At 41.0% G+C, this 11137-nt stretch overlaps 1 protein-coding gene across 1 annotated transcript in view; it reads right to left on the minus strand.

The window, feature by feature from the left end:
- The window catches only part of EPG5 (ectopic P-granules autophagy protein 5 homolog (C. elegans)), a 115603-nt gene that overhangs the window by 66282 nt on the left and 38184 nt on the right, over positions 1-11137 (minus strand). Inside the window, exons 11-14 of the mRNA XM_006835102.1 lie at positions 8315-8472; positions 6536-6690; positions 1780-1920; positions 53-217 (exon numbers count right to left, since the gene is read on the minus strand). Of these exons, the coding sequence (XP_006835165.1) occupies positions 53-217; positions 1780-1920; positions 6536-6690; positions 8315-8472 (619 nt within the window). The remainder of the gene's footprint in view (positions 1-52; positions 218-1779; positions 1921-6535; positions 6691-8314; positions 8473-11137) is intronic.

The following is an 11137-nucleotide window of genomic DNA, read 5'->3' on the forward strand; positions in this document are numbered from 1 at the left end:
ACAACTAATGCGGGTAGAACCTACAGTCTCCAGGAAATGGTTCAGCACATACCTGTTCATCAGATCCCCAATTCAGTCCTTCCAAAATAACACAGGCCAGTTTGTTCTTCACAGCTGTCAGGTTATAATTCAATAACCAATCCCGAATTACAGCTATCTCAGAGGTAGAAGGTCGCCAAAGATACAAAGGCAACTCTTTAAACAAGTATAAAGAAACCTTGTTTAAAAGAAAACAGTAATTAAAATCAAGACGTTGGGACAAACCTCTTTACTACAGTAATACATTATTAAACTGCTTGCAAAAATTTTCCCCCAAAAGTGGGGTTTTTCTGGTTTTTTAGACAAATGGAATGGCAATGTAGACAGCCAAATCAAAAATGAATTCAACCTGGTGATATACTAAAAGCACATTTTTGCAATCCTTTGTCAAGGCCAACTTTTTAATGGGTTAATTGGTACATTTCACTTTAGGACAACCACACTACGACCCCAAATTCATCATGTTAAGTCTCGATGCAGTCATTCATTTTAAAACACATAGTTACAAAGCAGAGCCAGTAACCATTTGCCATCAAGTCACTTCCTACTCATGGCAACCCGTGTGTCTCAGGGTCCAACTGCACTCCATATGGCTTCCAAGGCTGGGACTTTCTGGAAGCAGATTACTAGGACTTTTTCCAAGGCAGCACTGAATGGGTCTGAACAGAGACTACAGGATGGAAAAGCCCTCTTTGCCTACTTTAGATGCTCATATGCCTTACTACAAAATCCTCACTGAGCACATCTTTTGGTGAGCGCTATCACTGTATACTGGAATTCCATTTGCAATGAGGAATGAAGTACTGATACATGCTACAACATGGATGGACCCTGAAAGATAAGTGTTCGGTCACAAAAAATATTGATTCATGCCACAAGACAAAATATTCTCTGATTCCGAGTATATGCAATGTCCAGAATCTATGTTCAGAAAGTAGCTGAGTCACTGCTTACGGTGGAAGGGATAGGAGGTAGGGAAGGGGATGGGGTTTCTTTCTCAGATGATGAAAATGTTCTAAAATTAACTGTGGGGATAGCTGCAGATATCTAGGAGCATACTGAAAATCACTGGGTTGGACACTTTTAATGACCTGAGCTCTGGTAGCATAGTGGTTACGAATCGGGCTGCTAACCTCAAGGTGGCAGTTCAAAACTACCAGCTGTTACACAGGAAAAAGATGAGGCTTTCTGCTCCCGTCAAGATTTACAGCCTTGGAAATCCTGTACAGGGTCACTATGAGTTGGAACAGACTCCACAGTATTTATCAACAACAATGGTATGTTTTAAAAATATCACATAAAGATTAAAAAAGGGATTGTGACAAATGGCAGAAATAAATTATGTCTGTACCTCACTCTACTTAAATTACTATTTTTAATTTTGCTTTAGACTGACTAAGGCCTTCTTTTTCTTTCCTAGTAGGAGTTGGAATTTCTTCCTAGTATAAAATACAAGAAATGGGAAAGCCAAACAAACTTATGGAACCGAAACTCTTCATTAATAAAGGTTACAATGACAGCAAGACCTGTTATTAAAAGAGTTGGAAGGTGGAAGGTAAACAAGTGACAACTCTAAAGGCGCTGCCACTCACCCCGAGTGGGTGTGGTGGGTGACACAAAGCCTGGCACACAGAAAGGGTGCTGGGCCCTTAAGTGGTCTGGCATTCCCAACAACTTCCCCATTTTTTCCAACATTCCCTTACTTCGAGATTAACAAAACAAGAAAATCCATGTTCTTACCATTCCAACATGATCAATGGTCTCTTGAACTCTATCTAGAAGGATCGAGATGATTTCAGGGTGAACAGCTGTAATGGCTCCTAAAAGCTCTCGACCAACCTTAGAAAAAGTCTCTCTGGTGGTCAGGGAGACGTAAGATACCTAAAATGACAATACAGACACACAAAAAAGATACATTTAATACCAATAATCAGTCAAATGTCATTTCCACGTGTCCAGAATTTACTTAGAACATTTTAAATAAAGCAGAAAAAATAATATTATCTTCAAGTGGCTGAAAACATTAGATATCAGAACATGTCAGAAGGTTAGATATCAAACTGTCCACTCTGAAGACTGGAAGGTAAAAAGAGACGAGACAGAGAGGAAAGCCAATGGTTTGTAACAATGGTTTCGCGAGTGCCAGATCCAGGAAGGATACCCCAAAGTTTGTCAACAGCAATTAAACAGCCTCTTTCATCTCAAAATGGCTCTCAATTAGAGAAAATCAATAAAAGGATGAAAATCAGTATGCATTTCATGGAACTAACTGTTCTCGCCCACAAAATAAGATCACCTGCTACGAGATCTTCTAAACCATCAAGGGTCACCAACTCCTCTTGAACAAAGTCTTTCGAGCTACAGGCTATAATGCATTCAGGCCAGTGACTAGCACTTCTTAAATACAATGAAGTATAACAGGAAAACAGCAGTGCAGAATAAAATACAATAGAAAAATTCGAGCACACGGCCCTCTAAGATTAAGTATTACTTCAATTACACACACACATACACTATCAGAAAGTAATATAGGATTTAATTTTTATGGTGTGTTCTGGTCAAAATAAAACATTAGCTAAGAGCATAAATTGTTACACTTTAGAAAATAAATTATGCATATAGAATCTATCTTTTCTCCCCCAATTTTTTAAGACTACATAGATGGTCTGGAATTCCAAATCCAACTAAATGTTAACCTCACGCAAGGTTACACAGTACACATACGTGTACTGTTGTATCCTGGAAAGAGCTTTCCATCATCGAGGCCTACTACTGTCACACTGGAGAGTACTGGGGAAGACAACAAACTCAGGGAGTCTTATTAGAACATAATCTTGTTGGAATTTACTTGGGTAGTTTGGAGAAAGTCTTTATTAAAATAATCAGATAAACAGAGCCTACAGTGCAAACTGCGGATGGATTATGTGTGGGGTGTGTGTGTGTGTGTGTGTGTGTATACACACAACACTCCATTGAAAGTTTTGATGTCACTTTGGACTATCTTCCTGATGGTTGGGGGTCTCCTCCATCAGGAATGACTCAGTGAAAAAGTGAAGGCTCTCATTTTATACAAGAAAAAACCAAAGCCCAGAGTGAGTGGCAAGGAATCTTTTCTGGTGGATGATGAACAATGAAAGGTAGACTCAAATGTTCTTTCCACCATTTCAAATCACCTGGCTTAGAAGTCAAGTTTCCACAATGCTGGAGTGAGTAGGTGAGAAGATTGTGGGGGGTGGGGGGTAGGGGGTAGGGGGAAATGACAACATCAAACACAGGAAGAGAGTCAGGCTGTGCCCGGTGCTCTATCCCTTATTACAACACATCCAGTAAACATCATGAAATTGTAAGGGGATGGGTAGGCGAACGAGATGACAACCACAGCTGTGTGTAGGTTTGGCAGCAGACAGTATTTCTACATTTTTATGTGTACTTGTATTTGTATGTACTCTAGATATATCCATGTGTTCTGGTGTGGCACACTATAGGATAAGCACTTGACATCAAGGTTGGTTTGAACCACAAGGTCGGTGGTTCAAAACCACCAGCCACTCCTCAGAAACCTTATACAGGGTCGCTATGAGTTGGAACTGACTTTACAGCACTTAGCAACAACAACATATAGTAGAGCAAACAGATGATACTTCTTGGATATAACTAAACACCCTGTGATCACTTGGGTGCTGAAGACCGCATCTTGGGGAACAGCTATGTCAACTGGCATGACACAATTCGATACCCTGCTATGGTAAGTAGCAACTAGGATCTTAAAAGTTAGCAAGATGCCGTTTAAGAAGCAACTATTAGTGTCTCCCCATCTGGAGGTAAAAACAATGAAGAACCAAAGACTCAATGGACCACATGAACCACAGCTTCCAGTACCCGAAAGCACGGGTGTGCAGATGGTTCTGACCAGGACCACATAAGGTCCTAGACACAACGGGAGAAAACTGTGAAACAAAATTAAAAATCATTTTTAAAATTCCAGACTTCCTAGGACCTCATGCTGAATTAAATCAGTACATCAAAAGGACACATATACTGCATGAAACCACTGGTGTAAAAAGTTAAGAAAAGGTTTTCTTGATAAAAGAAACATTCTATGATGATTAGGGGAAGGAAGAGGTTGGTGTTGGTGTTTGGTGCCTTCAAGTTGGTTCCAACTCACAGCAACCTATGAACAATAGAACAAAATGCTGCCCGATCACATGGTACTTGAACCCACTGCTGCTGCCACTAAGCCAGTCCATCTCACTGGGAGCCATCCGCTTTTTCGCTGACCCTCCACTTTACCAGTATGATGTCTCTCTCCAGGGACTGATCCCTGTCTGAAGTATGAGAGATGAAGTCTCACCAGTATCACTTCTAAGGAGCATTCTGACAGTACTTCTTCCAACACTGATTTGTTTAGTCTTCTGGCAGTTCATAGTACTTTCAATATTCTTCTATAACACCATATCTCAAATGCATTGATTCTTCTAAGGTATTCTTTATTTATTATAGTACTTTCACATGCATAAGAGGCGGAGCTGTGGGCTAATGCATCAGACTGAAAGTCATTTGAACTGCAAGGTCGGTGGTTCAAGCTCACCAGCTGCTCTCCTTGGAAACCCTATACAGGGTCTCTATGGATTGGCTTCGACTCGACAGCACTTAACAACATAAGGCAACTGAAAATACCATGGCTTGGGTCAGGTGCACCTTAGTCCTCAAACTAGTATTTTTGATCTTGAACACTTTAAAGAGATCACGTGCAACAGATTTACCTAATGCAATACATCATCTGATTTCTTGATTACTGTTTCCATATGCACTGATTGTGGATCCAAGCAAAATGAAGTCTTGGACAGCTAAAACCTTATCTCCATTTATCATAATGTTATTTATTGGTCCACTGGTGAGGATTATTGTTTTCTTTATATTGAGGTACAATCCATACTGACAACTATAGTCTTTGACTTTCATCAGTATTTTAAATTCTCTTTGTTTTTAGCAAGCAACGTTGTATCATCTGCATATCACAGGTTAGTTATGAGTCTTCCTCCAATCCAGCTTCTTGGATTATTTTAGCCTCAGCATTCAGACCAAATAAGAATGGCAAAACGACACAACCCTTTTGCACACTTTTCCTGATTTAAAACCATTCAATATACTCTTGTTCTGTTTGAACAACTGTCTCTTGGTATATGTGCAGGTTCCTCATGAGCCCAAGCAAGTGTTCTAGAATACTCATTCTTTGCCATATTATCCATAGCTTGTCATGATCCACAGAGCCTTTGTGTAGTCAATAAAGCACAAGTTAACATCTTTCTGGTGTTCTCTGCTTTCAGCAAAGCTCCATCTGATGTCAGCACTGATACTCCAAGTTTCATGTCCTCTTCTGAATCCAGCTTGACTCTCTGGCAGTTCCTTGTAGATGTGCTGTTGCAGCCATTTTTTTCATTATCTTCAGCAAACGTTTACTTGCATGTAATATTAATGATATTGTTCGATTATTTCCACATTTTGTTGATCACCTCTCTTTGGAATGGGCACAAATATGGATGTCTTCCACATTTGTTCCAACTCATAGTGGGGAGAGATTGTTAACACGGGTGACAGGGCAGGTAATATACAACGAGAGGGTGGTTGGAGAGGAATGATGAAGGCAGCTGAACATACAGGGAGGAATGCAAGTGTTAAAGTGAACAGAGATAAATACTGTTAGTTGATGGTCCCTGGAGAGGATTGCAATCCCTATGGGATCACTTTTCAGACAAGTATACAATCCCATAAAGGGAGGAACACTTGTAAGGAATGGAAAACTAATTTGCTTTGTAAACTTTCACCCAAACCACAATAATAAAAAAAAATTTTTTAAGAGATTTTATTGTTGTTAAGTGCTGTCAAGTCGGTTCCAACTCGTAGTGACCCTGTATAGGGTTTCTGAGGAGCAGATGGTGGGTTTGAACTGCCAATCTTGCAGTTCTATGCTTTATCCTACAACACAGTAGGGGGCAGTGGGGAGCATGGTGGCTCCTGGACTAGTAACCACAAGGTGGATGTTTCAACTCACCCCACAGAAGAAAGATGAGGCTTTCTATTCCACAAAAGATTTACCCCCTTGGAAACCCCATGAGTTGTAATGGAGTTCTGGACCTCAAGGTCTAGTTGCATTGCAAAGTTGACAGTTCAAACTCACCAACCACTCCTTGAAAACCCTATACAGTGTCACTATGAATCGGAACTGATACTATGGCACTTAACAGCAACTAATGAGTTGAAACTGACTCAGCGATACTTAACAACAACAACAGGGGGGCAATGCAATGATTATAACTCATGGTTTTAATTCTTCTTCTAGGAAAATGGTGTTCCTTGGAGTCTTTATGCCCTTCCGTAAGCACTGACAACAGATAGGTCATTATATTTTTAAAAACACAATCTCAAAAGAATCAATGAACAGAGAGCCAAACAAAATGGAAAACTTTGAGCTTATTTCAAAAACGTTCATACTAACCTCATATATCTCCAGAACAATAATTTTTATGAAGTCTTCATCCACGTCGGTTCTTCTGGCCTGTGCCATCTGAGCAAATGTAGTCAGAAGGCAAATCTCTTCTGAGCTATTCATGGAAGAAAGACACTTCTCAAAGTGCACAAAATGCTCCGGGTCTGCACGTTAAGATCAAGAAAATTAAAGAGGAAAAAGAGTACATTTCTATCAGTTTAAATTACTGTACCAGAGGGAAAGGAGACAGAATGTTAGAAAACATTTAGAACCACTTTAAGATACAAAAGGTCTTTCTTTGATCTGGACTGGACTTCTACTGGCATCAGGAAGAAGGCTGGACCAGACAGTCTCTTAGATGCCTATAGCCTCAAAGTAAATCAACTTGTTTCCTCATCTTCACAAGGTTACTTAACAAAATGAAATGTCATGTCCCTGGTCACAAGCTTCCTTAACAGCTAAGCACTACCACTGCCATCAGGTAAGACACCTTCGAAGGCAGTCTTGCTGGTGCTAGGCACATTGAAGTTACTTGCTTAACTGTCAACCAAACAAAAGCAGACCCTACTGAATAAAACTAAGATTAGCAAACTCCTCAGCACAAATATGGCATTTAAAAAAAAACAGAATGGAGCAAGAAAATACAGTTCTAACCACAGCTGAATACTGACAGATGTCATTAACAGTAGGACAAATGGTTAAGCATCGACAGGCTGCTAACCGAGAGATCAGTAGCTCAAACCCACTAGTGTCTCTGCAGAAGAAGAGATTGGTGATCTACTCCAACACAGACTTCAGCCTAGGAATCCCCACGGGCACTGACTGTCTACTGTGAGTCAGAAATCAACTGCACAGCCCATGGATTTGTATGGGTTGGGTGGTTTGTGGTTGTGTAAACATACCATATTTTGTCACTAAGTGGCAGCATGAGCAAACTGCAATACTTAGAAAATTAAACATTGCAAAGGTCAAGTTTAATCCGTGAAGGAAACCTGTCTGAAAAAAATATTCTCCTGATGAACTTTCTGAACTAGAGAGGCAGCAAGCCAACAATTCTTTTCCTATGCATGCAGATGTGAGAAATAAATAGTTCACCAAATTTTCTATTGCATTCAAAATAACTATGTGGCATTTACCAAATCAACTCGTATTCCTCATCCCCAAACTAGGTTTATAAAAGAAATCAGTACTGAGCAGTCCCAGAATATAGAAATGTGCTATCATCATTCAGTGTTTCAAAGTATATACGAAGGCCTAATATTTTAGAAAGAACAAAACAATTTCCTAATTAGCTTTTAAAACATTACCATTAAGATGAAACAAACTATGGCACAAGTTCTGAAAAGTCAAAGCCGAGTGAACGGAAAATATCAATCTAAAGAGAAAACAGTATTTGCTAGAGAACAAGTAACTGTACGCAAAGAATAATTTCACACACGCACATACAAAGAGGCGGTTCCTAAAACCCAAATTTAGGTTTAAGATAAACCAGCTGCTAAGCAGCCTCTCAAATTTCAAAGTCATCCCTCCCAAGTGTGGCGTTGTAGGATAACCACTGGATGAGTGGGTCCACAGTTCAAACCCACCAGCTGCTCTCTATGAAGCCCTATGCAGGGTCAGTATGAGTCAGAACCAACTCAACGGTACACAAAAACAACAGAATACAGCACTCCCTCGTATTCATTCTCAAAGTAGAAAAACTAAAGCATTGAGGAGGAGAAGCACACAGAGGTGGAGACAGATGTCTGCTGCATGTCTTCCAAGCCACCAGGCCCCACAAGACTGTACCTTGGAGGTGCGCCTTGCACTGGGCAGGCAAGAGGGTGGCGCAGAGCTTCTCCAGGCTCCCACCTTCCACCTGGTGCATGAGGTAGAAGAGCTTCCACAGCGTCGGGACTGACAGCGTCCCAAAGGGCATTTCAGACATAAACAGCCAAATGCCGAGCCTGCAGGTTTAAAAAAGACGGAATAGTTTTATCAATCATTAGCCAGCTTGACCACGCTGAGAAAGGAGAAGAGCTTTTCTAACACGCCTTGTCATAGGCACCTCAAGTGTGGATAATAACTGCAGCGGTGAATAATCATCACTTACTCTGTACCAGACTCTCTAGGTAGGTGGGTAGGTAGGTATACAGATTGATCAACTCATTCCATTCTCACTAAAACCCTGAGACAAGTACTACTGCTGATATTGTACTCCATTTACTTATGAGGCTACATATGCAGAGAGGGTATTAAGAGGTGGAGTTGGGTTTTGAGCTAAAGATCCTTTGAAGGCCTGGGTGACACACAGGCTATGGATGGGAGTACCATACAGGTTCAGGTGTATAGGCACACACACACACACACACACACACACACACACACACACATGGGTGCAGGGACAGGGGGTAGCAGGAACTCCTCACTGACCGCACAATGAATCTGAACTCCTGACTCAAGACAGCATTCAGAGCATTCCACAACTTAGTTTGGATAGCTCTGCCCCATACTTCCAACTCAAGGCCTCTCTCCATTCAGAATAAGTATACTTCTGGCTCCACACTGACCACTGTATAGTGAGTGCTGAGGTCTTCCGCTGAAGGCCCTCAACACTACTGCAGAACTCCACCCCTTTAACCCCCCACTTTAGCACATCACCCCTTTTACTGGTGTTTCTCAATACAGTGAGCATGAAATTCACAAGGTGACTTTGTGGGAAATGCAGGTTCCCAAAGGGATCCAGATGTGCTGAGTCACAGTTGGGATCCAGGAATTTGTGTATTTTATACTCACCACATTTATGTGGCCCCCAGTGGTCTTAAAGCCACAGTGAAAGCAGCAGTTTCAAGTGACTGTCCTCTACATTTGCAGAAGTCTTCCCTACCAGCCTAACAACAATTTGGAAGCAGAAATAAGGTCTTACTCATCTTTGCATAAGCCAGTATATAACCTATCCAGTCCTGGTGTGGTGCTGTAGGATAAGCACTGGACAGCAAAGTCGATTTGAAGCAGAGGACAGCAATTCAAATCCAGGAGTGGCTCCTTGTAAATGCTATACATCAAGAGTTGTTGCTGTTGTTGTTAGGTGTCATCGAGTCGGTAACGACTCATAACAACCTTATGCACAGCAAAACAAAACACTGACTGATCCTGGGCCAACCTCACTACTGTTGCCACACTTGAGTCTATCGATGCTGCCACTTGGCCAATCCAGCTCATTGGGAGCCTTCCTCTTTTTCTCCAACCGTCCACCTTACCAAACATGATATCCTTTCCAGTGAATGGTCCCTCCTGACAATATGTCCAAAGTATGAGAGACAAAGTTTGGCCATCCTGGCCTACAAGGAGCACTCTGGCTGCACTTCTTCCAAAACGGATCTATTGGTTCTTTTGGCAGACCGTGGCACTTTCAGTATTCTCCTCCAACACCACAACTCAAAAGCATCAATTCTTCTGCGATCTTCCTTATCCACTGTCTAGCTTTTGCATGCATATGAGGTTATTGAAAATACCACGGCTTGGGTCAGGCGCACCTTAGTCCTCAAGCTGACATCTTTGCTCTTCAACACTTTAAAAAGGTCTTGTGCAGCATATTTGCTTAATGCAGTACATCGTCTGATTTCTTGACTGCTGCTTCTGTGAGTGTTGACAGTTGATCCAAAAAGAATGAAGTCCTTAACAACTTCAACCTTTTCTCCGTTGACAAGAATGTTGTTTATTGGTCCAGTGGTGAGGATTTTTGTTTTCTTTACATTGAGATATAATCCATACCAAAGGCTGTGCTCTTTGATCTTCATCAGTAAATATTTTAAGTCCTCTTCACTTTCAGCAAGCAAGGTTGTATCATCTGCATATCACAAGTTGTCAATGCGTTTTCCTCCAATTCTGATGCCACATACTTCTTCATATAACCCAGCTTCTCAGATTAATTTGCTCAGCATACAGGGTGAATAAGTATGGTGAAAGAATACAACCCTGTTGCACACCTTTCTTAATTTTAAACCATTTAGTGTTCCCATGTTCTATTTGAACAACTGCCTCTTGGTCCACATACAGATTCCTCACGAGCACAATTAAGTGTTCCGAAATACTCATACTTCACAATGTTGTCCATAGCTTGTCATGATCCACACAATCGAAAGCCTTTGCATAATCAATAAGCACAGGTAAACATCTGATATTCTCTGCTTTCAGCCAAGATCCATCAGACATCAGCAATGATATCTCCCGTTCCATAGCCTCTTCTGAACCTGGCTTGAACCTCTGGAAGTTCTTCATCAATGTATGCTTGCAGCTGTTTATGTATTACCATTAGTAAAACTTTACTCACATGGAATATCAAAGAGATTGTCCCATGACTTCCGCATTCCGTTGGGTCACCTGTTTAGAATGGACACAAATATGGATCTCTTCCAATCAGTCAGCCAGATAGTTGACTTTTGGTACAGTGACTCTGTATATTCCGTCCATCTTCTTTTGATGCTTTCTGCATCATTCAATAATTTGCCCAAAGAATTTTTCAATAATGAAAGTCGAGGCTTGAATTTTTTCTTCAGTTCTCCCAGCTTGAGAAATGCTGAGCGTGTTCTTCCTTTTTGGTTTTCTGACTCCAGATCTTTGCACATTTTG

This window comes from Chrysochloris asiatica, unplaced genomic scaffold (genome assembly GCF_000296735.1).
Source record: "Chrysochloris asiatica unplaced genomic scaffold, ChrAsi1.0 scaffold00015, whole genome shotgun sequence".
Taxonomy (NCBI): domain Eukaryota; kingdom Metazoa; phylum Chordata; class Mammalia; order Afrosoricida; family Chrysochloridae; genus Chrysochloris; species Chrysochloris asiatica.